The 26530-nt window shown below is 39.5% G+C and overlaps 1 protein-coding gene and 1 pseudogene across 3 annotated transcripts; both read left to right on the forward strand.

Annotated features, from left to right (window-relative positions):
- Positions 1-1204: 1204 nt before the first annotated feature.
- On the forward strand, positions 1205-20123 carry LOC307268747 (4-galactosyl-N-acetylglucosaminide 3-alpha-L-fucosyltransferase 9-like; annotated as a pseudogene). Its single transcript has 2 exons — positions 1205-2188; positions 19927-20123. The product of its transcript is annotated as a 4-galactosyl-N-acetylglucosaminide 3-alpha-L-fucosyltransferase 9-like (transcript).
- LOC307268527 (4-galactosyl-N-acetylglucosaminide 3-alpha-L-fucosyltransferase 9-like) lies at positions 12877-26447 on the forward strand. Of its 2 annotated transcripts, none has more exons than XM_080051191.1 (3): positions 12877-12960; positions 13150-13236; positions 24889-26447. In XM_080051191.1, the coding sequence occupies exon 3, from the start codon at positions 24897-24899 to the stop codon at positions 26067-26069; it is 1173 nt and encodes a 390-aa protein (XP_079907317.1). In that variant the 5' UTR covers positions 12877-12960; positions 13150-13236; positions 24889-24896; the 3' UTR covers positions 26070-26447. The 2 variants fall into 2 exon arrangements, with proteins under 2 accessions (XP_079907317.1, XP_079907318.1); XM_080051192.1 differs by having other exon boundaries at positions 12902-12932; positions 13150-13235.
- Positions 26448-26530: the final 83 nt, after the last annotated feature.

Here is a 26530-nt window from a genome sequence, read left to right on the forward strand (position 1 = left end):
CACTGTTTGAAGTTAGAAAGCTTCCTGAAAAGTTACTGTTTCACTGTTGTTGTTTACAGCAGCAGGGCCCACAGTTTGGGTTAAAAACATATTCTAGTCTTTCATTTGGTTCCAGGTTTTAGTTTTGATTGATGATGGAATGTTTTCAATACTAAGAATAACATGAAGAGAAAACATGTTTTGTAAACTAACTACAGGCTCTGCAAATGTAAGCAAATCAATCTCCTTTGAAATTACATAGTGTAACTTTAATTCAAATGTGAATTTTTCACAATGAGTACAAAAGTTAATTTATATACTGCTTTTAACCGTGTTACCAATGAAATATAATTGCATTTGATTGAGATGCAATGTTTTCCCTAAATTTTTGAGAACCTTTCAAATTATTCTGATTGCTGACAATTGTTTTAAATCTTTAGACAATTGGGTTGAAATTGCTGCTATCTGGCACTGTAATGGTCAGTGTCCAAAATTGTATTCAGCTGATGCTTCTTTTGTGAACTCTGTAAAGAAATACCCTCTTTTAACTTTAAAGCTGTTTGTCAAGCTCTAACAAATGGCAAATATTTGTGTAAACTTAACACAATAGGCCCCTGTTACCTCTCCACTATCATAAAGTCTTTGTACACAGTGTTATCAAAACAGATGTATTCCGTCTCAAAGGGTGCGCCATGTCCTCATCAACCGGCTGTTGGACTACTCTGCAACCACATGTCTTCCGCAGCCTAGTGGTGGTGTGTTTTCTAGTTATTTTCTTCATGTACTACAAGCCTGACATCAAGTTCCCATCTTTCAACTTTCACTTTGAAAATGTCCGTCCTCCCTGTCCTACAGTTCTGTGTGCTAACGGAACACTGACCCAAGACTCAAACCAGAACTGATGTAGACTTAGAAGACAAGCACAACATGGCTAAACAAACAATAGGCCTTCACACTGAAATAGTTTTTGAAAGTGTCATAGAAGGAAAAGCAGTCATTTGCAGCAGTTTGTTTTATTTTTTATTTAACAGGGTAAAACAAATTCCTTCAGATGACAAAATAGTTTCACAATGACTTTCTGACTTTTAAACTTGTCTACTCCGATTGCGGTACCTGTGTTTCAATGATTGGCCCATAGAACACCACACACAACAGAAATATGTCAACATTGTATCAAATGCTCTGTCTATAATCAATGGATGTATTCTGTCTCCAAAGGTGGGCCATGTCCTCATCAACCGGCTGTTGGACTACTCTGCAACCACATGTCTTCCGCAGCCTAGTGGTGGTGTGTTTTCTAGTTATTTTCTTCATGTACTACAAGCCTGACATCAAGTTCCCATCTTTCAACTTTCACTTTGAAAATGTCCGTCCTCCCTGTCCTAAAGTTCAGTGTGCTAACGGAACACTGACCCAAGACTCAAACCAGAACTGTTCCACCGAGCTGCACATTAACCCACATCACAATGACACCCGCAAGATTCTGGCTGCAGCAGTGGATACTGAGCCTGACACCATTTTATTGATCTGGATGTGGCCATTTGGGAACAAGTTTGATCTTAACTGCAATATATTCAATATCACAAGATGCCAATTGACCGATGACAGGAGGCTTTATCATAAAGCCAACGGGGTTTTCTTCCACCACGGGGACTTTCATGGCAATCCAGTAGACTTGCCAAAAGAGCCAAGTCAAGGTTTCAGAAATGGATGTGGTTTAACATGGAGTCACCTGCAAACTCAGCTCAAATCACTCAGATGAATAACTTATTTAATTTAACCTGCAATTATCGTCTGGATTAAAATATTCCTGTGCCTTATGGGTATGTGGTGCCAGTGACATCTGAAGTTCAGAGTTTTAAACTGCCAGCAAAGGACAAGTTGGTGTGTTGGATTGTGAGCAACTGGAACCCGAAGTTTAAGAGAGTTCAGTTCTACAACGAACTTAAAAAACACATCAACATTAATATGTATGGAAATGTCTTTGGCAAACGCGTTAGTGACGAAGACTATTCAAAGATAGTTTCAAGTTGTAAATTCTACCTCTCCTTTGAAAACTCTGTTTCCAAAGACTATATCACAGAGAAGTTATTCAATCCTATGTTGTTTGGAAGTGTACCTGTAGTTCTTGGTCCTACAAGACAAAATTATGAGGACCATATCCCAGGAGAATCTTTCATTCATATCAATAGCCCCTTTTACACAGCCAGTGAAAGCCGGGAATATGCCGGGCTTTCGGCCCTCCGCCCTGCTGTATAAATGCGACAGTTGCGGAACGAGGGAAGAAAGGTGCGAGTGATCGTTCCGGGAATTTTACTACCTCGGGGGGTAGTAAGATTCCCGACACGATCAGTTCCGCCTCTCTGTTTAAATGCTCCAGCTTGTTGTTGCGGAACAGGGGGGCGTTTGACGTTCCATAGTCTACGTTCTAAACATGCGACCATGTTAGCAGTTGAAGGACGTGTGTTTAACATTAACCACGGCGGCCTGATGTCCCGTAAAAATCACCAAATAAAAGGAACGGTGTATAATCTAGCTGATCATAAGGTCCGTTGCTCAATCCAAACCCCCGCGCTTCATTTTGAAGAGTGTATGAGTCTATTTCTGCCCAGGAGAAGTTGTACAATGGAAAGCTAGGCTAGGCTAAGTAAGGGATAAAGTATAGCGAACGGGTCACTTGCTAGAGATAAAGACCGACAAGCTGAAGCAGGAGCCCGACGCGCAGCGGAGGGCTCTTGTTCAGCTTGAAGGTCGACCTAGTAACGGGGGAATAGTCTGCTCGCCCCGCTAGACTGTGCTTCAGCTGACTGAAGGCTCCGGTTCAGCTGTTAGCCACAGAGCTACTGTTTTGCTAACACATTCCGCCGCCGCTATTATTATCCTAAGTCTGAGCGTATATCCACACTTTATTTCTGTCTACAGTAACGTGACTTCACACACTGTGTGTATGTGTATGTCTGATTGGCAGATCGCTGCCCTCACAAAGAGACTCGCTCACAACCAACCTGTCACACACACAGGTGAAGCGGTCGGATTGATTTAGTCAGTTTGGTTAACTGTCCCAGTGATGTTGGACTCAGCGCGTAGCGAGATCAACTGGCACATCGTGGGGACAGTAAAATACGGCCCTCTTACTGCAAGCTCCAGCACTTCTGCTCTCAATTCACCGGCCATTGTTGTTGTTGTAAAGCAGCTGACCGGCGCGGCGCTAAATGTTTACGTCACACCTGACGCTGTTTACAAGCACCTCTTTCATTCCGGAGCGCTGTGTAAAAGGGACTACTGATGCGCCAGCAGGCCGGCGTTGCTTGGTTCTGTGTAAATAACACAGAAGCAAGCAAAGCCGGCATATTGGAGTGATGTTGTTCCGTCAATATGCCGCAATCTCTGTGTAAAAGGGGCTAATGACTTTTCTACCCCAAAGGAGCTGGCAGAGAGGCTACTTTACCTGAATCAAAACAATTCTGAGTACATGAAATACTTTAACTGGAGAAACAGGTTTAAAGTAAAAAGGACTATGTTTGGCCCAGACCATGCTTGCAGAACTTGTAGTTACTTACAAAAATACAGAGAGAATGAAGTTGTTCATGATCTTAACAAATGGTACTGGGTTAACAGAACTATAACAAAAGAAGCATTTATGGACACTAACTAAATAATAGTCCCAAAGACATCAGTAGTTTCACCTGAATTGTCCTGGTTGTCTAAAAACAAAGTTGGAAGCCATCAAAAAATGTAAAGATGCTTTGATCACACATTTAAATTCTACATATTGTGGTTTTGACTAACGTTTTATTAAAGGTGGTATAATGCAGTCAAGAAGTATGAAAATCTGCAGTTTCTGCTTTCCTGAAAGATACATTTTTCAAGAGTATACCAAGTATGTTTTTTTGAATTTGTGTGTGTAAACCTAACCTCTAACTGTATTTTATGCAAATAGGTATAAAGTATCGTTATTTCAGTCGGGTATAATTAATGCAAAAATGTTTAAGAAAATGTAATGTATTTTAATTTAAGAATGTAATTGTTTACATATTAAAATTGTTACAAATGAGCATACCTCGCATTAATTTGATGAAAGAAAATGCAATTTCATAGAATTATGTAATAACATAATAATAATAATAATAATAATAATAATAATAATAATAATAATAATAATAATAATAATAATAATAATAATAATAATAATAATAATAATGTAATGTTAAGGCAATCGATCAGTTGTCTTTGCACTAGAAAAATTGAAATTGGATGTTTTATTAAAAAATGTATTATCTCGTAAACACTTTTCACTTTTAAGTGACTTTTTTACATTTTAAATCCCATATAAAAATGGGATAAAAAAAGTCAAATTGTTTTGCTTTTTTTATACAACATAAGGATATAGTTTCTGGTTACCTCATGCAAATGAATGTCTGATTGTATTCCTGATGTCGTCATATTTATTCAATGGGTTAACCATTACATAAAAAGGCATACATACATACATATTATTACAGTTTTTCACAATTGTTTAAACACATTTTTTGGAACATCAGACACAATGTGCACAATCTGAAACTAATTTACCAACTGCTTAACCAATTCTGCTGAACTCCAAGCACATTTCCTGCCTTAGACTCATATTTTCATTCCAAAACACACATTTTTCACAACACTACACACAATTCTCTATATATTGCACACTCTTCCTGAATTCTCTCTCATGGTATTCACACAGAACACACTGCCAATCAAATTTCTAAACTCAAACGGCTTTTGTGCAGTTAGCTATAGAAGGGTCAGGGATGAGCTCCTGTTTGCTGTGATTTACAGTAGAATGCACATTTTAGTACAAATACAGTTTTTGCCGAATACTGTAAACATTAAAAGTGACTGCTATGACCACAGCATCACAACCTCTAACTTTTGTAACTATGCCCTAAACCAAAGCACCAACCCTACAAACACAATTTATGCTTTGCACTGTGTTTGAAATTCTCCAACACACTTCTTGAAAAAAAAAAAAATAATTGAATACCAATCAGTCTAAACCTTAGCACTACAAATAGACCCCAGGTGAGCTCAGCTCCTTTCTGAGACGGTAAGAGTCAAGGAAAGAGGAGGAGAGAGAGCGACAGGAGGACGAGGACAAAGAAGGCAACAGACAGAGACACATACAACAGGGACACTATAGTGGACCATGTTATAGATCATGGCCTATAAATGAGGGAGCCTGGACAGAGAGTGCAGCCCAACCTGAGTCACTCCATAATTAGGAGATTTAGACTGGATATCAGGTGATCATTTCCCTGTTGCTTCTCAAAAGATGAAATTGAGTGTGATGTTGATGAGGCGATGTGGCCAGACACAAACAGGAGGCGGAATCCATAATAGGATTCATAATCCAACCACCCAATTCCTTACAACGCTGTTTTTTTTACCATTGTTCCCTAATTTTACTGTAATTGTTTTTTACTGTACAGTACAGTAGTTTATACTGACGCACTGAAATGCTTGAACTGCAGTCCTACCTATTCATTGTGTTTGTTTGAAATGGCAAAATAAACTATTCTGCAACATGTGTGTTAGCATTTGGCAAAAAAGTATTTGTTGTTACTGTAGGTGAAAGTGTATGAACATGCAAAGGCATAATTTTACTGATAAAGCATTCATATAGTGGTTTGCATTTATACTATAGTGTTTTCCATTCTGCACACCAGTGTTCAATGAGTGCTAGAAATGTCTAGTCATATGATGTATGTGTTTGTCATTTGAAAAGGAAACACCATTTAGTGAAGAGTTAACATTGTTTTGAGGGTAAAGTGTGCTTTTGCAAGAGAAGTGAAGGATTTTGCATTTTGTGTTTGAGTTTTGAAATTTGTGTTTAGGGTTTTGAAAAAGTGAGGTAGTCTATCAGGAAATGTGTTTAAGCAATTGTGAAAAACTGTAAAGGTGCCATAATGCAGTCAAGAAGTCAGAAAGTCTGCAGTGATAGTAACTTTACATTGTGCTGTTTTACACAGTATGCTTTTTTGTAATTTCATGTGTGTAAACCTAACCCTTAACTCTACTTTATGTAAATGTTATGAAGACACATTATTTCAGTATGCTGTAAATATAAAATATAAATAATTATAAAGTATGCTTATGAAGTAAGCGGTTTATTTATGTTAATATAAGTGTAAAATCGCTCTTTATTCATACAGTGATCACTTACATAATGTGCGCGTTTCATAAAGCCGATCTCTCAGTCAGTTGCTTTGCATGTAATCGGCAAATAAACTTATTGGAGTATCCCAAAAATTGTATCCAAACCGACACTCGTCTCACTCATATATAGTAGGGGAGAGTGGCCTAAGTTGTGCATTTTGGAAGTTGTGCCACCCCTTGTTTCTAGAAAACCGTGGAAGAAATTGGAAATGTGACCACATATTTACAGTTTTTGCCAATTGCTTACACACATGTTGCAGACTTTGGCCCACTGTGTCAAAACTTAACACACAGGCCGAATGAGACAAAGCACATGGAGATAATCTTCTAACTTATACGGCAAAATGAAACTCTTGAAACAAAACCTAACAATCCCATTTCAAAACAGTTTTTAGCATCAAAACAATACACACATGCACTTTTGAATTACTCTTTCCTAGCAGCAACAACACAGCTGTATTCAGTACTTTAGATGGTTTTTGACTTTAAAAGTATCACACTGATTTTTTTTTGTGAAAGGTTGATTCACTACAGTTCATCTAGACATATGAAAATAAAAATAAAAAAGTTTTAATTTTATTTTGCAATGTCATGGTTTTGGTAAACAAAAAAAACAATAGGTAGGATGCAGTTCAAAAAGCAATTCAGTTTATCACTACTATACTGTAAACTCTGAAACAATTATGAGGAACATAAAAAAACAGTGTTGTAAGGAATGGGGCGGGTGGATTATGAACCCTTCGGATACCGCCTCACGCTTGCGTCTGGCCACATCGCCTCATCGACATCACATGCAATGTCATCCTTTGAGAACCAACTGCGAAAATATTCCTGATATCCAGTCTAAATTACCTAATTATGGAGCTATTGTTTAGATGGGCTGGACTTTCTGCCCAGGCTCCTATATTGATAGGCCATGATCTATAACAAGTTGCATACAGATTCTTTTTGTGAAAGATTGATTCACTACAGTTCATCTAGACCAGGGGTGTCAAACTCATTTTGGTTCGAGGGCCACATACAGTCTCTCTGATCTCAAGTGGGCCGGACCAGTAAAATAATGGCAAAATAACGTACATATGTCAAATCCAAATCTTTAGCTTTGTTTTTCAGTTATATGCTTTATAACTCAGCCTACATATGTAACCTACATTATCACGGATCACAAGGGATCTCTGTAGCCCCCAGGAAATGTCTTAGTAAAGGTTGCTGCTGGCCACGGGAATAGGAAAATTTTGGGGGTATTTTGCTCAAAGATGCCAATACGCACTAATGAAATAAACAACTGTTTATTTGAATACACAAATACAACAGGCCTTACAGTTGTCCAATTTTGTTTACTATATGTACAGGGACACATTTTGTGCAAACATGCAGACAGTACAAAATACAATTAAATAAAAGTGCAACTTCTACTGTTTTGATTTATTTTTAAATACAGAGGTTATTTGTTGTTTTGGAATACGTTTTTCCCAATTTACTTACTTTTTTTTTTTAAATGCTCAGAAATGTGTGCTCTACAAGTCGCGGGCCGGATGTTTGACACCACTGCCTTAGACACTTGACACAATCAATCATCAATATTAGCATGCTATTTGGCCACATATATTGGCCTATTTACAGCCCTCAGAAAACTGACAGCTCTTCTTAGATGCAAGTTCATCAATTCATGGCTTAAAATCCTGAGCTGTAGAACTTTCAGCAGACATTCCTAGCTGTAAGCCACGTAAGTTTCCTAACAGTTGGGAGTGTATGCAACGTGCGGATATGGCACAGGCTCCATGAAAAAATAAAATAAAATAAAAAAAAAATATATATAGGCTATATATATATATATATATTTTTTTTTTTCCAGAATTGATTCAAATCGGCCGAATTGATTCGCGGGCCACATCAAAACGCGTCGCGGGCCAGAGGGCCTTGAGTTTGACACATGTGATCTAGACACATGAAAATAAAAATAAAAAAGCTTCTGAAAAACAAGTGTATTTTGCAATGCCATTGTTTTGGCAAACAAAAAAACGAATAGTTATCAACAAGCAATTATTATTATTTTTTTTTAACCTTTCTTTATACAGGTATATCCCATTGAGACCGAAGACTCTTTTGCAAGGGAGACCTGTTCCCATTCCCACGTTACCATTCACACACACATTCATACACCGACAGCAGACTAACTATCGAAATTCATTTTGTCAATATAAACTCTTAAACAATTACAGTAAAATAAAGAAAACAGTGTTGTAAGGAATGGGGTGGGTAGATTATGAATCCTTTGGATACCTTCTCCCGTTTGCATCTGGCCACATCGCCTCATCAACATCAAATACAATGTCATCCTTTGAGAAGCAACAGCATAAATATTCCTGATATCCAGTATAAATGTCCTAATTATGGAGCTACTGTGTAGTTGGACTGGACTCTCTACCCAGGCTCCTATATTGTTAGGCCATGATCTATAACATGGTCCACCATAGTGTCCCTGTTGTATGTGCCTCCATCTGTTGCCTTCTTTGATCTGGTCCTCCTGTCGCTCTCTCTCCTCCTCTTCCTCTGACTCTTACTGTCTCACAAAGAAGCTGAGCTCATCTGAAGTCTATTTGTAGTGCTAAGGCTCATACTGATTGGTATTCAATTAGCTTTATTTTTTTATTTTTAATGTGTGTGAGTCTGTGTGCTTTTCCAATTTTAGTTGTGTTTTGAATTTTAAATAGATGTGTTTTCCCAAGGATTGCAGGAGATTTCCTTTTTGAACAATGTGTCTTATGCAAACACTGTGTGTAGTGTTTTGCAAGAAGTGTTTTAGAGAATTTCAAACACAGTGCAAAGCATATTTTGTGTTTGTGGGGTTGGTGCTTGTGTTTAGGGCATGGTCACCAAAGTTAGAGGTTGTGATGCTTTGGGCCTAGCAACCACTATTAGTGTGTAAGCATTAGGCAAAAACTGTAAGAAGAGCCATCCATTTGACTCATCCTGTAAAGAAGGGAGACACAAGGAATAAGATATAAGCACATTTAAGCTCAAAAACCTGTGTTTTGCCTTTCAAAGTAAAATTTCCATGATCAAGGTTTTTTGATTATTGTGTCTGAACACTTATAGACAAGTTTGAAAACATTTGACACATGTTTTAGTGCTTTGGTATGCTACATTTTGAGTCTATACAGTTAGCACGATGTCAGCCCTAAATTGCTGCATCATGCTTATTATCCAAATTTCTGGGATTGGGGTGATTTGTGCCAAAGGGCCTGGGTGAGTTATAAGTAAGTAAGTAAAATGTATTTATAAAAGCACATTTTTGACAGTTTGCACTGTCCAAAGTGCTGTACATAGTGCATTCAGTAGGTAAACAATGAAGGTAAAATAACAATAACCAAAATAAAAGACGTAAAGCCCATACATCCACATAAACACAGATAGTAGTGCAGAGGTAAGATAGTTAATGGGGAGGAAACACCAGGGTGTACATATGGGTTTTGAGCCTTGATTTAAAGGCAGAAATGTAGGGGAATCACATTTGTCAGGTGGCAGTTGGTTCCACATGCACGGAGCAACTAGTGCAAAGTACATTTCTGAGAGTTGTGCCAGTGGCATGGCTGTATACGCTGGTCACCAAAAGAAAGTGATTGTCTACAGTAGCTCAGAAGAGAGTGACATCTCAATTCCACTTAATGACACCACTGATGAAAGTTCAGATGGCCAGAAAGATGATGATGGTGACTTTGTCATTGTGAGCTTTGCAGGTAAAACCATTAGATAAATAATAATGATAAAAAAAGATGTGCACTGAAATCTGTTTCCTATGTGCGTATAAATGGTCAAATTATTTCTGAAACCTTTATTTAAAAATGATCAATAAAATGCTGTCGGACTTTGACCTATGTGCACGATGGTGGAGCGAACACGTCCACACTACTAGTGTTTTTTTAAAGACCATAATGCTTTGTAAAATAATGAATATTAAAAAATTAATTATGAAAAAGATATTTTATTTGAAATAAAGAAAGCACAATAACCAATTATTTTGCACATATGTACAATACATTTTCAATAAAAAAGTCATTAAAAGTGCTTGTGAGTAGTTTCTGTCATTACCTTAGAACAAATCCCACATAAAAAAAAGATGCTGAAGGTCAGAATCTTACAGTAACAACATACAAAAAGAGTATTTAATACGTATACAATACATTAGTCAAGAGCAGAGCCAGGAGGAGTTTCAAATAAATACATTAAAAAAAGAGCATAACTGAATAGTTATTTTTCTATGTTTCAGTTTTTGTACTGTTGTTGTCGTGGAAACTAAACAGTACATCTTTCCAAAACAGAGAAACAAAGAAAAATCAGAGACAAGCTTAAAAGTAATGTAACGGGATAGATCTTTCTAAAAATTGGTGGTGGCTTTGAATCCTCGAGCTGCCACCAAGTGCCGTCAGACGTTTTTGCCACACTTCCTCATTCACCTGCTTTTACACTTCCCCCAACCACCCTGCAGTAACCAGACCTTCTGCATTTCCTCATCTGCTCACCTGTTCTAACTCCCCTTACAGTTTTTCTCTATTGCTTAAACACATTTCACGATACTGCCCTCACTTTTCACAAAACTCTAAACACAAAACACTTTTCTAAAGCTACGTACACACAGCCTCACAGTCTCTTTTCAAAACCAACCCATCACACCAAAACAGTTGCTCATATGCTCAAAAGCAAACTCTGACACCACAATACCGCTCAAGGCCTGCAAAAATGTAAATCATTAACCACATTACCAAAAAAAATTAAAACACAATTTTCAGAGTGTGAGACTGTTCTTTTTACAGTTTCACAACTGCCAGGATGCATTTGAACAACCCTTATTTATTCTCAAATATGTATTGGGCATTTACTATAGATTTGTGCGTTTCATGGGAATAGTTACATAATGCAGAAAATGCAGTTATATCACAACTCAATGCAAAAATGAGTACTGTAAACTCCATGGAGGATCCATTACACACAATAGATACTACAGTACAGTATCAATTGAAAACACAATGTTCAGGCAATGACGGATTACCGCATGGGCAAAGTGGGCACATGTCCAGGGCCCTGGCCAATAGGGGGGCCCTTGATTTTTTTTTTTTAATTAAAACATTTTGACGGGGGTTTCCCCCCTGGGAATGGGTCGTAAAAAGTCGGGTTGTTTTATAATCGGGGTCTTATATTCGGCCGGGACAAGCGTGTGTGCGCTTGGATAGAGAACGATGTGTCTAGAGAGAAAAAGGCACGGGAAATGGCCAAAGAGCTACACATCCCCACTGAAATCAAAGCCTCGACTCATTGTGTTGCGAGTCAACGTGTCAGAGGCACGAATCGGTACAGCGATCGACCTACAGTGGCTTTTCTGCTGTGGCAGTTGTAGTGAGGAGAGTTTGCCAACTGTGCGTTCCCTTTACGCACCAGTACCAGTGTAACGAGCGAGGCGGTTGTTTCACTTTACAGTTAGTCGGCAGTGAGATTGGGGTATCCAGGCTCGGGACATGCAATCAGATCGCGGAGCCTGTCCCCTCGACACCCGTTAACGTGCAGGAATCCCCTGTGATCATTTAGTTTTAAACCACAGTGTGTGTCTGTCTCACTGTGAACGACACCAACACAGCGTTTCACCGGGTGACGCGCTGCTTCGCTCAGACATTGAGTGTAGGCTCCGAGGGGGGCAAGGGTTGGCCAAAAAGCAGGCGCAGAGATCTTACAAAGGCAAAAAAAATCTGCTCGCGCGCTTAGCGCGCGCTCGCATCGTCGGTGTCTCTGCCCCAATCTAACTGTCTAGTAGGCTCCGGCGCAAAGAATGTCTTTCTCTTGCGCAGCACCAGAGAGACTTAATAGAATTGTATTTCGCTCTATCTCTCTCTTTCTCTCTCTAGGCCGTGCACTGCATTATAATGTGTGTGATTGTGGATTGCACGGTGTGCTAGTGCGTGTATTTGCGTGTTGGTAGGGGTCCATGACTGGTTTGTGTCCAGGGCCCGTGGTCATGTTAATCCGTCCTTGTGTTCAGGGTGTGATTTCTTTTATTTAGACGTTTTTGGTTCCTGGTGTCGTAATATAGTATTTACTTTATAGGTTGAACATAAAGTAGGTCACTCAAACAATTGATTTCAAAATACTGATAAAGCACTAAATGGTTTAGGGCCAAAATACATTACTGATATGCTGATAAGTTATGAACCGTCCAGAGCCCTTAGGTCGTCTGGGACAGGTCTACTTACAGTCCCTAGAGTTAGGACTAAACAAGGAGAAGCAGCTTTTAGTTATTATGCACCAACAATCTGGAACAAACTCCCAGAGAACTTGAGGTCTGCTGCAACTCTCAGTTCTTTTAAATCGAGTCTGAAGACTTTTTTGTTTCCATTTTAACCTGCAATTTTCATTTTATTTGCTTCTTTTATTTGCTTTTAAATGTTTTTAAATCGAGTTTTCATTTTTTGTTATTTGCTTCTTTTATTCGCTTTTAAATGTTTTATAATGTGTTTTATGTATTCTAATCTTGCCCCTGTAAAGCACTTTGAGTGGCCTTGTGTCTGAATTGTGCTATATACATAAACTTGCCTTGCCTTGCCTAGGTATGTAAACCAGTATGAAAGTTATGTGCGAAGATCCTATCAAAACCTGGAAGGAGGAGCTTCTAAGTTACTATGTCACCGTTTTAACTGATTTCACAGGTTGGGTGACAAAAGGAAGAGGGTGTTTTCAGTACAGTACAGGATCTATACTGGAAGGAAAAGGTCAGCAGTTAAGTTTTTCTACATCAAGGTGAGATTGTTTTTGTCTTTCTCATTATAATATTAGCTGTGCCTCTATGGCCTCTTATCTTGGAATCATTTCAAGTTGTTTTATCTCTCATAGTTTGAAAGTTAAAGGTTATTGACGAGAGCATCTTGACGACTGTGAAACATGTCTCTGATTGTATCAAACAAAGCTGTGCTTGGTGTGTTTCTACAGGTGCATACGAAGCCCATTGGAGGACTCGTCAGCTACAAGGAAACTACAGCACGTCATCTTTCTTGACTCATTCATCAGATACTAAAGGTGGTACATTAACTTTTTTTTTAAACAAATTTAAGATTAAAAAAAAATATATACAAATGATAACTAAAAAAATAATAATGTTTAATAATATTTTTTTTAACTGACCACAGACACACAAAACATCTCTGTATTTAAAGGTGCACAATGCAGTTTACAGTTTTTTTCGATTGCTAAAGCACAATGGGCACAACTGAAACCACATGCACATGCAAAACTCTTAACACAGTGTGCATCACTGTTAATTTATCTCTCAAAACAAGCTCACTGGTGCAAACCACTGGCAACATGTTCAATGAAAATCACACTTTGACACACACAACACACAGACCTACAAAACACTAACAAGCAGCAAAACATAAAATATGAACTTTTGCTATTTAAAGTCAAATCTTTGAAGTTTAAATAATCAGAGTGATTTCACATACTGTACAACAATATTTCACAAGAAAATAAGATGAAATTTGATGACTGTAGTGTACCATATGACAAGAATGAATGACAAACACAGCAATTTGGTGCTATACAATATCTTTTATTTTTTACTAAAAAATAAAACTTTGCAACAAAAACTTCTGTAGTTTCAGGGCTGTAAAAATCAAACAAAAAAACTTAAATTGTGTCACTTTCAAAAAATGTAATCCTGCCTATCTTCCTCATTGGGCCACATATTTTCGTCGATGTCGCAGTGTATATTCTCCCTTGCGAGACACCGAGGGAAATATCGACGGGCATGTCTTATCCATCCCTGGCAGTCCTCGGGAGACGTGTGCCCACAGGCGGCATTCATGGCCTCTAACAAGGTCATTTGGTCGTGTGGCAGGTGGTCATAGACCTTCCACCTCCAAGCTGAGAAGAATTCCTCTATGGGGTTGAGGAAAGGAGAGTATGGGGGCAGGTAGAGGTTCGTTATCCTTGGATGTGCAGCAAACCACTCTCTCACTTCGTTAGCGCGGTGGAAAGCTACATTGTCCCATACCAGTACAAAAACAGGAGCATTCCTTCTTCTGCCTGCTGGCACAAGCTGATCGTGTAGCTCATCTAGGAAGGCAATGAGCCTGGCTGTATTGTAGGGGCCAATCAGGGGTGTGTGGAGCAGCACACCCTCAGTAGAAATAGCTGCGCACAATGGCCCTCATTTATCAACCGTGCGTAGACCAGAAAAATGGGTGTACGTACATTTCCACGCAAATCTCGGCATTTATCAATATGGACGTGAGCGTAGGATACGCTCAAATCCCACGCCAGCTCTCAGCTCGTGTACGCAAGTTTGTAAACGGCATGGACTCGCAGTGCAGGCTGTGCCGGGTAGCCGATGACTTTGTTGGACAATTATTAGAAGGTAATACAAATGCAGTGTTTGCTCAGACCGAAATAAAGATATTAATCACTTAAAAGCCATCTGCAATTTTAGAACCAATAACACCCGCATACCTAAAGTCACAGGAAGATACAAAGGGCTGGAAAGAAACCAAAGAATATGCAACCTTTGTGATGCCAATTGTGTTGGAGATGAATACCATGTACTTTTTGAGTGTAAAAATGTGGATGTAATGTATTTTAGAAAAAAGTATCTGCCAAATTATTATGTTTATTTTCCATCCATGACCAAACTGATTTCACTTTTGAGGGCAAGTAGGCCAGGGGTTATTGTTAAAATAGGTGCCTTTTTGAGAAATGTTTTGCCATTGTTTAAGTGATGTTTTTTCCTTGCCGTGCACCATTGTTTTGTTTTGTAATGATTTCAGTTGAATTGTGTGCTCCATGCCATGTGCTATGGCCGTGAGCCGTAATAAATAAATGAAATAAATGAAAAATTGTGCAGCTTATGGTGTGCAACTGAGTAGGAGAGCTGATTCAATAGTGCACACACCGGCCACTTAGGAGCTCTGCATGGGGCAGTTATCTTCGACTTGGAGCAGCTGGGGGGATACTGAGGCACGGGGGCTGCATTCATTCAAAATGTTAGCCTAAGTATTAAATATGTAGTAGGCCTACACTGCTCTTTATGATAAAAAATACACGGCACAACATTCAACTTAACATTTTATTTATTTAACGTACTTTTTAGATGTTAGTTTCTTTTAATGTGTCATTGATCGCTTAAGCGAGCGATTTATTTCCACCGTTAACCGGCACGTTTTTCCGATCTGCAAGTGGAGCAGCTTAGCAGGACAGTGGGCGCTCTCACAGCTGATCGTTGCCGGGTCGGCTTGTGCAGCTGACGGCCGGGCTGACCACTCGTGCCAAGCACATGCTGTCATACAGTAAAATGCAAAATGTGTTATTTTTAGTTTTTAAACCCCTTTTGAGTAGTGCTATCTAAAAGGGCCAATACATTTTAATCATTCAAATCTCTGCAGACGTGTATTTATTTTATGGGGACCATTATTGGACAGTTGGTGCGTCTTTTTCTCCTCTACCACTTATATTATGCCCGCACGTTGGTTGCATTTCAGAACAGCAATACGCTTTTTTTAGTGGCAATTTTTGAGTCAGACCACTTTTTCTTCATCTATGTAAAGAAATGGCGACATATAATTGTATATGCTGTTTTATAACATTTGAGCGCTGGAGATCGTTTGTTGTCAACATCAACGCTGTTGACCGCAGGAGTTATTTCCTTCCTAACTGCTGCCTTCTGTCGTTCTTTGATGCCGCTTGTAATGCTCCGAAATGAAACTCTTTTTTTTTCTTCTTTCGCTGTTATTTTGTCAATTTCTACTTCAGAGAAGTTCCTCTTCTGTGCCGTAATGCGCATCCATGTCGTAAAACCTGTGGGCGAGGCCTCTAAACTGAGAAAATATAGGGGCGTGATACGATTGTTTTCAGCCGCCGCATTTATCAATAATGGCCTGGCGTACGCCGAGATTGGCGAGATACGACTGTTTGATAAATCCCACGCGATACCTGGCGTAGGGAGGTATTTGCGCCAGAATCTGCACCAGTTTCCACGCAAGTTTGATAAATGAGGGCCATTGGTCCCCATAAAAGAAATACACGTCTGCAGAGATTTGAATGATTAGAATGTATTGGCCCTTTTAGATAGCACTACAAGTTCAGTATGAGTAAAGGGGGCCCAATGACTGGACCTTTTCAGGGGCCCAGTCATTTGTCTGGGCAGGCCTGAGTTTGAGTAACAGTAACATTATTTATATGATGAATTCAGGCTTCTCCATATATCAGATACATGTAGTTCTTTAATCCAATTATGCATTACTTTCCTTTACTGTACTCGGACAATATCTGTGGAAGCATTAAACCCCGATGATATTATTAGAAAAGTAGAAATTTTCAAAATATTTTAGATTGAGCACAGCAGTGTGTAACTATTTCAAACATCATCACATCCTATGAACCATTTGTGTGCCATATGGTTACAAAATTGGGTTTTGATAATTGTACAGTTTTGGCATATGGATTATTTTACCTGAGTCGTTCTGCTACTGGTGTCTGGGCGTCGTTCTATTAATTGTGAAAAGTAGTTGGACCTCATAGAAAAAACATGTTGGCACCGTGTGTAGTTCTTCTACATTCTTATGAGGAAGACAGGTTAATTACTCTGACGTGTTCTCACCATAGCATACTCTTTGTTCACATTTCACATACTGAACATTCTGTATAGATCACACCTTAAGGAGGTCTGACTAGTTTCTCACTGCAACGCTTTAGCAGCTACAAGCCGCTTTATCCTGTTTGGTTTGATTATAGCCTAACAAGTTGTTAAGTAATTTAAAAAAAATACCAGGCTCGTCAGAAGTTGGGAATGAATGTAACAGATTTTAGTTCAATTCATTGATTTACACTATAATGCACTGTATATTAATTTTCCTCACACTCAGCATCCTTGGCCAAATAAGCGCCTCATTGACTCCCATTCAAACAACATTTTTTGACCCTGCTGCCAATAGCTGATAGAAACCAGATTGTTTTTGTTTTGTTTTATTTCCTTGCACTAATGTCTTGAAAATTTAAATTTTTTGTGTTTTTTTTTAATTGCATCGGTTTTTCTCATATACCATTGGTTTTAATTACAGGCTGAGATTTAATATTGCTCTCCTCTGCTACTAGCCACTGCAGGCCACATGAATAAATTGTTTCAGCTAAAATGCTCTCTCTGTATTCTTAGTGATAGCATAGTATAGTCTAGATGTGTTTTTCGACAAGGCCTATGTCACGCAACATTAGAAGACCAAAGAACGTTGCTAAGTAGGGTTACGGCACTTCCGGTTAGCGATTTACGTCTATGAGCAATGGCGGAGGCGGACAGATACCGTTGGAGCAAATCACTCAGCGACCTACCTAAAGTCACCAACGAAGACGTATTAAGGATTGTGAACACTCACTCACGTGTTGAAACGTCCAAACTGCGGAAAGGGTATAAGTTCTTCTGGGAGAAATACATTTTCAATTACAGAGGTAAGTGTTTGATTTCTGTTGACACTGCCGCTAGCTAGCTTGACTGTGTCCGATAGCACTAAGTGTATACATGTCAGATAAAAAAAAACGTATCCTTTTTAATTAGTCGCAGAATATTATTTATAATCACTTGTTGGAATACAGATTTTGTTGAGTGGCTCCGGAACTTTGCCTGACGAACCCCAAATGTTTAGGTATAGCTAGGGCACTGCCTACTGTAAATGTTAATACCACTAGCATGTCAGATTAGCTCCAGGCTACTGTCAAAACATAGTCGCTTAGTGGTTTTCATAGGCTACCAATGCCGATATATTTTGCTTTATGTTGTGATAATCCTTCCCTCTCTTACTGCAGTGTCAGATTTAGTTAATGGTGAAGTAGCAGTTAGGGCGAACTGCTACTGTTCTCAGAAGAAAAACGACGAGCCTCACACCCTGCAGGTTACGATACTAGTCCAAAATGCTCTCTCTCTCTCTACTCTCTCTCTCTGTCCAGATCTGCTGTTGCAGATTGTAATGTTGTGTTTCATGTCTGCTGTTGCAGTTTCTTTTCTCATATTGTGTTCCTTAATCCACTGATGTTAATGTGGTAAACTGTGTTGCCTCACTATTTACCTTTGTAAAGCAAGTAGTTTTAAAGTAGATGCGTTTTAATCTGTAGCTGAAGTGTTCCCTGAAATATGTCCTCCATGTCTAGATTGTGCTGCGTGCTGCTACCCCTGTGCAGTTAAATGGATGCTCCTGTTCATGTGCTGCTGGAGAGGCGTTATGCAACCATGTGGTTGCACTCCTATTCCAGACGCATCACTTCAGCTTCACAGGGGAAAAAAACATACCAACAGCTCTGTCGTGCACTAGCGTTCTTCAGTCATGGCACCGACCGAGGACACAGGTTTGTGTGTATACCTCAGGCCAAGCCAAAATTTCTGTATAGTCTGCTCAATAATAGTATTTGAAGTTCAAGTATAAAGACATGTGATTAACACTGACTTAAGTATATAGATTTATAATAAGTACAATATGACTTTTTGACACAGAATGACAGTTTGAAATGTTCTTGTTAATGTGTGCCATAATCAACAATAAGTTAAAGCTGCAGTTGAGAGTTTCAGCCGTTGGGATCCCAACGGCTGTTTTCCCAACGCTCTACCTGCTGTAGTTCCTCCCTCCGAACGACAGCTATGCGCGTTCATGTGAATTCAGTTACATTGACAGGAGACAAACACCATGTCCGATTCCGAGGTGATTAAACATTAGTAATGATAACTACATACGTACATATTGAGCATACATTTTAATCACAGACATACCATGTATGTTAGCTTAAAATCATTGTAAGTGTGCTGGTAGGCCTAACAAAAGTAGCTGTAACAGCCAGGCAAGATAGCAAACTAATTGTAACAGAGCGGAGAGGTGTGTGTGTATCTCCTACTATCTATGCTCCTGCTCTGACCGCAGCTGGGAGGGGCTGCTCGGGGCTGCTGCGCGAGGAGCGGGCTGCGTGTCAGTGCTCCCGCTGCTCGTTGAGAAGAGGTGATACTTGCTTTGGCGAAAAAAGTCACCAATAACACCAGAAAAAAAAGTTAGATTTGTTGCTTGTCGCTGTTTTGAAAAAAAAAGTCGCCAGGGGGGCTGAAAAGTCACTAAATATAGCGACAAAATCGCTTTGAGTTGGCAACACTGAGCACAGGACGAGGGCTATATAGGGCCAGCGGACATCCTGCTGCTAGCGGCAGGCAGCCTAGGGGCAGAGGAAGGGGACGAGGTCGCGGTCGGAGAGGTCTTGATGTGATAGGGCAAGAAGACATGGCCGGTGTACTTTTTTTCGAGCTCGTGTGGAAACACTCCGACTTTACTCTGGTTTTATTTCGAGCTCTCTCCGTCTCCCTTTCAGCAGTTAACTTTTCAACATTCGTCTTTCCTCGTTTTTTTGCTGTCTTAGCGGTGTTAGTTGTTGGTATCCTGGGAATGGTAAATTGAGGGTTCGTTTGTGAAGACATTGCTACTCGCTGTCCGCCGTAGTAGCCTAGTACCAAACAGTAGGCTAGTGTCAGACTGCTAGGGTCGTGAACGCTCACGCAACTGACGCATCAACGCTGTTGCCAAGGAGTGTCTACCTGCTACAGGGAGCATTGTTGTTAACATGCATGTTCTTCTGTTCTGGTGGCTTTGGGAAGCTCTTCGCACACACGTTTCTTCCGACTGCAAACGAAAGTGCTGCCCTTGTAAATTATAAAAGAAGGCCCCTCATCCCTCTTTATTAACCTCACCCAAGCCTTGCGGAGTATTTCGTCCTTCGGAAAAGCGTGGAAGCTGAGGTATGGCTGTCTACGTCCCGATGTAGAGCAACAAGGTACACTACAACAACAACTGCGGACGGAGGCTGCCATTGTTGTTGTTGTAGCTAGAAACGACCGGAAGTTCTATATCCCTACTTCGCGTTCCTATGGACACCGGAAGCAGGAAGTGTGACATAGACCTATTCTGGCTTTAATGTGAATGCTCCACCATAGCCGACTCGTAATTTTCAGGATCCTGATGGGCATGGCACAACCACAATAAATATGTTGAAATAGACTTATGGCTAATTTAAAATTTCTCTACAAAAGTTATTTTCTGTTATGCTAGCTGGTCTGGAAATGATAGATGTAAATATCTAAAAATTTGGATTGGCTTACAGTTCAGATGAATCCTACGAGATTTTGTGATCCCCTGAATTTTTCTCATTTGTGGCTTTAAATAAAATGGATGGATTGTGATGAAACTTGGTACACATACATTCATATATCCCCCTTTGGATATGCACCCCGCACACACATACACTTTATCTGTAAATATGTATGCTCAGTTTTGAACAAGGAACTGGAAACACATTACTGTAAATGTAATAAACATTTGAAAAATAATCATGTCATGTGTGTTTTCATCTGGTTTTAATGTGTCAAACTGGGATATCACCCTTCACATTTAATGGGCCTTGATAGTTAGACATCAAGCAACAATTTGCCCACAGCTGATTGACAGAGCCTGAAAGTGTCAGAGGAATGGTTGTGTCCCAGATGTGATATTCTTTAACCCTTCTGATGGCCCTCTCCACCAAGATCCTAAGGGGCCACTCACACTAGGGCCGCGGCCCCGTGCCAAAGCTCATTTGCATACTAAAGTCTAGAACGTTTGGCTAGTGTGACCACGCCAACTTGTATTCCAGCACGGAACAGCCCCTTGGCCACGGCACACCTGGGAGAGGTGTGCCGTGGCCAAAGTACAGATGCTAATGAGATGACACGAGCACAAGCAAGCGCACAGGCGGCGTCCGTTAACGTCCGCTGCCTTACTAGTCCACCAGAATTGCCCACCACTTGGACTTGTAGCTACATAAAATGTGTCAGAATTAACGTGTGTGTAGGCCTAGGTGTGGGCTAATAAAAGAGGGAGAGAGCTAAATAGGTGAGCGCAGAAAGCAAAGCAAAAAGGTTTTCGTGTTTACTCACGTTCGTCAGATGATTTTTTTCTTTTTCCTCCCGTCAGCTGTCATAACTGCCTTTACGCATGGCGGTGGAGACGCACCCAAAACAACACACCCGGTGATAAGGAAACAGTAGCCTACACTAAGGTTTAACAAGAAACTTTATAAAGACACTTAAAAAAACGATCTCTGCCCATACAAAAAGTTCTGACTTGGATTTGATGGAGCGATGTGTGTGTGTATAAAACCATCCGGTACGTATGGTCTGATGACGGGCCGTTATATTAATAATAAACAGCGTGCTGCACAAATATGAGACTGTCCACCGCGACCTATTACGTCAAGGCTACATTTTTAAAAAAACAATAGCTTAAGGATTCTCGTTGCTCTAATGTGGAAGTGGAATATATGATGCAAATTTGGCCGGATGAAAATATTCACAAACAGTCGTAGCCTATAGCCTACAAGACTACGCTGGCTCCTCTTTTAAACGGTGGCATTATGAGGGTGGCCCCAAATTCAGACAGCATCTTGTCGATTAGAAATCCTTTGTCAGCCATGCATGCGTCTCCAGGCTGAAGAAGATGAAGGATTCCTGACTGCTCTGTGATTTCTCTGTCTGATATGGAACCAGTGTACAGCTAAGAAATTAATGTGATAACTCCACATGGGGCAATGCCAATCAGACCTTTGAAGGTGTTGGTGTTCTTGTAGTGGGAGAATGTTTCAGACTGGAGAGTGAGTGATGAAGGTGCCTCACACCTGATTTCTGTGCAGTCTAGAATCACTCGCACGCTAGGACAGTACTGGGCAAACTTTGATGGCATTGTTGCTTGCACTCGTTCCCTTGTAATCCAAATTGGCACTGACCCCAAGACAAGGAACAGGTAGTTTGTCCATATGATGATGACTCTGCTCACAGTGGTGGTGCTGATTCCAAATATGTCTGCTATCACCTTTTCTTTCATCCCAACAGCAACGCGACAGCAGTAGAGAAAGAGTTCATCAACCAGTTGTAGTCTCCTGTTAGGGCTGGGTTTCTCCAGTCCCATGACATCAGTTGACCTCTGGGCTCTACTCCAGTAGACTAACCTGGAAGCTGAGGGGGCTACGGATTTCCAAAAGGACCAAAACACTCTCTCAGATGGAAAGCGGGTGTAGAATCGGAATTCGTCGTCCGTCGCACAGTACCTGTTGATGGTCAGTGTACAGGTCAGGTCCCTCATTTGGACTTCCAGATCTCGCACTTTAGCCTCCAGTAGCCGTATTTTCTGGGCAGCAGCAGCATCCTCCACATCCACAACCCCCGTGCGGCCGTAGTTGTGGTCTGAGACAGGTTCGTAATTTTCCATGTCGGCGTCAGACCGTTGGTTGTCTTCAGCCGCAGCTGACTCGCTATCTGCTTTTCCTAGGCGTGTGTTTACACGTTCAAAAACTGACTGACGGGTCCGATCTTCCCCCCAGTTGTTCCAGGGAAACCGGGTTGGTTTAGCAAAGGCTACAAGTTTCTTCCGACCACTTTTTTGAGACGCAGGTGCTCTCCTTTTCAAAATGTAGACCGCAAACGAAAGTGCTGCCCTTGCGAATTATAAAAGAAGGCCCCTCATCTCTCTTTATTAACCTCACCCAAGCCTTGCGGAGTATTTCGTCCTTCGGGAAAGCGTGGAAGCTGAGGTATGGCTGTCTACGTCCCGATGTAGAGCAACAAGGTACACTACAACAACAACTGCGGACGGAGGCTGCCATTGTTGTTGTTGTAGCTAGAAACGACCGGAAGTTCTATATCCCTACTTCGCGTTCCCATGGACACCGGAAGCAGGAAGTGTGACATAGGCCTATTACCATATTCACAAACTTATCCTCAATTAACCATGGGATCGAAACATGCTGTTTTCATGGATTTCCATTGAGCTGTATTTCTATGTGAATTTCACTATCTGTTATTTGATACACACACAGGCACACATATTCACAAATACATATTTGTTGAAATATACATATACACTACTCTATGCTATTATGAAGAACCCAGACAGAGCATGTTATCTCAAATAATTTATTCATGTGGCCTGCAGTGGCCTAAGTAGCAAAGGAGTGCAAATGTACATTTTAGCCTGTAGTTGAAACACTGGCATATGTGTGAAATTAGCAACAACTAGTAAAAAACACAAAAAATGTAAAATGTCAAGACATTAGTACAAGGAACCAAAAGAATAATAAAAAAAAACAGTTTCTCTCATCTTTTGGCAGCAGGGTCAAAAAGTGTGGTTTTAATAGAATTCTGTGTGCCGTACAATGGCCCTTAATGGAGGGCACATTTTAAATCTTAAATAGCAAAAAGAATAGAAATGCATTCAATTCAATATTATTGTTAGTTCTTGACATCTATCACACTCTTCTAATCCCACTCAAAAAAATCCAATTTAGACTAATTATTTAGCTTTTAATAGAATTCTTGTGTTTTATCTTTAAAAAAAACTAGTGACTTTTTCTAAAACAACTGGAATTTAAAGGGTTAAAATCCTTAAAATAAAGATGAATATGGTTTGTATGGGACTCAAGTTGAAAAAGAAAGTTATAAAAAAAAATTGGTGGAAAAATTCATTCATGTTATTTTTATCTACATATCAATTCAAAGTGACACCTTAAGCGCCAAAGGAGGCAGAGTGAGTTTTTTTTTAAATCTTAGATATAAAAAAACAAAAAATGCATTCAAATCAATATCATTGCAAATGTTTGACATCTATCACACTCTTATAATCCCCCTCAAAAAAAATCCAATTTAGACTAATTATTTAGCTTTTAATTGATTTTTTGTGTTTTTTCATAAAAAAAAACTAGTGACTTTTTCTAAAACAACTGGAATTTAAAGGGTTAACATCCTTAAAATAAAGATGAATATGGTTTGTATGGTGAGGACTCGAGTTGAAAAAGAAAGTTTTAAAACAAATTGGTGGAAAAATACATTCATGATATTTTTATCTACATATCAATTCAAAGTGACACATTAAGCGCCGAAGGAGGCAGAGTGTGAGTTTTTTTTTAAATCTTAAATATAAAAAAATATAAAATGCATTCAAATCAATATCATTGCAAATGTTTGACATCTATCAAACTCTTATAATCCCCATCAAAAAAATCCAATTTAGACTAATTATTTAGCTTTTAATTTATTTTTTGTGTTTTTTCATTAAAAAAAACAAGGGACTTTTTCTAAAACAACTGGAATTTAAAGGGTTAACGTCCTTAAAATAAAGATGAATATGGTTTGTATGGTGAGGACTCGAGTTGAAAAATAAAGTTTTAAAACAAATTGGTGGAAAAATACATTCATGTTATTTTTATCTACATATCAATTCAAAGTGACACCTTAAGTGCCGAAGGAGGCAGAGTGTGATTTTTTTTAAGGATGCACTCAAGGTTAAGCACTTACATTAAATAAATAATACAAATATTTTTTGCTTTAGTCTCTGGATGGTGGTGTCAGAGGTGGAATGTAGATAATCTACACGTAGGAAGAAATCCTTTTTTTTGACTTTACATGAGGTAAAAAGAAAATTGCGCAATCCATTTTTTTAAAACAGTTTTCAGTATATACTGCATTGCAGTAGATAAAGGGCTGTCTTTTTGCCTACTTGCTGTTTAGATTTTATCTCATTGATCTCATTCTATTGCGGCACAACAACATTATCTTACCCCACATTTGAGCTTTTTTTATGTTAGATTAAAGTTGAATTACTAATTAATTTAAATGTTAATTCTCTCTCCAAGGGTGGACAATGTCCTCGTCAACCGGCTGTTGGACTACTCTGCAACCACATGTCTTCCGCAGCCTAGTGGTGGTGTGTTTTCTAGTTATTTTCTTCATGTACTACAAGCCTGACATCAAGTTCCCATCTTTCAACTTTCACAATGAAATTGGCCGTCCTCCCTGTCCTAAAGTTCAGTGTGCTAACGGAACACTGACCCAAGACTCAAACCAGAACTGTTCCACCGAGCTGCACATTAACCCACATCACAATGACACCCAGAAGATTCTGGCTGCAGCAGTGGATACTGAGCCTGACACCATTTTATTGATCTGGATGTGGCCATTTGGGAACAAGTTTGATCTTAACTGCAATATATTCAATATCACAAGATGCCAATTGACCGATGACAGGAGGCTTTATCATAAAGCCAATGGGGTTTTCTTCCACCACAGGGACTTTCATGGCAATCCAGTAGACTTGCCAAAAGAGCCGCGTCCCTGGTTTCAGAAATGGGTGTGGTTTAATATGGAGTCACCTGCAAACTCAGGTCAAATCAATCAGATTAATAACGTATTTAATTTAACATGCAATTATCGTCTGGATTCAAGTATTCCTGTGCCTTATGGGTATGTGGTGCCAGTGACATCTGAAGTTCAGAGTTTCAAACTGCCAGCAAAGGAAAAGTTGGTGTGTTGGATTGTGAGCAACTGGAACCCGACGTATAAGAGAGTTCAGTTCTACAATGAATTTAAAAAACACATCAACATTAATACTTGGAGAACTGGAAATAAACGTATTAGTGGCGAAGACTATTCAAAGATAGTTTCTAGTTGTAAATTCTACCTCTCCCTTGAAAACTCTGTTTACAAAGACTATATCACAGAGAAGTTATTCAATCCTATGTTTCTTGGAAGTGTACCTGTAGTTCTTGGTCCTACAAGACAAAATTATGAGGATCATGTCCCAGGAGAATCTTTCATTCATATCGATGACTTTTCTACCGCAAAGGAGCTGGCAGAGAGGCTACTTTACCTGGATCAAAACAATACTGAGTACATGAGATACTTTGACTGGAGAAACAGGTTTAAAGTACAAAAGAATGCGTATCCCAGAGAACACGCTTGCAAAACTTGTAGTTACTTGCAAAACCACAGGGAGTACCAAGCTTCTCATGACCTTAACAAATGGTACTGGGGTTAACAGAACTATAACAAAATGAGCTTTTGTTACACATAGAGAGGCTGAGATTTGAACTGTCCGGCAACTCTCAGAAGTTCCTTAACATATGGAGCCCAGTGCTTCAGCACATCAGGGACTGAGGTGTCTGCCCCTTTGGTGCCACTTACCCTGCCGGGTGCCATGTGAGATTTGCCCCAGTTTTGTTTTTGCTTTTGTTTTATTTTTTATGTATTTGTAGCTTGTTTTCTTGATTATTTTGTCTTGTTTGTTTGTTCCTGGTATTTTATTATTTATATTCTTTATTTTTGTTGTGTGTCTTTCTTGCCTGTTTATGTGAGGGGGAGGGGGATGGGGGTTGTGTGGGTATTGTATGTGTCTACTTGTTCTGTTTTTTGTCCATATGTGTAAAATCGTAAAACCACTCAAATAAAAGTTTTGCCAAATTTAATTCATTCTGGGAAACTAAAAACAGTAGTCCCAAA

This window comes from Ammodytes marinus (genome assembly GCF_949987685.1).
Source record: "Ammodytes marinus genome assembly, chromosome: 22".
Taxonomy (NCBI): Eukaryota; Metazoa; Chordata; class Actinopteri; order Uranoscopiformes; family Ammodytidae; genus Ammodytes; species Ammodytes marinus.

What these genes read in the sequence shown, in the direction of transcription:
- LOC307268527 (XM_080051191.1), top strand. Translation starts at nt 24,897, where the DNA reads ATGTCCTCGTCAACCGGCTGTTGGACTACTCTGCAACCACATGTCTTC.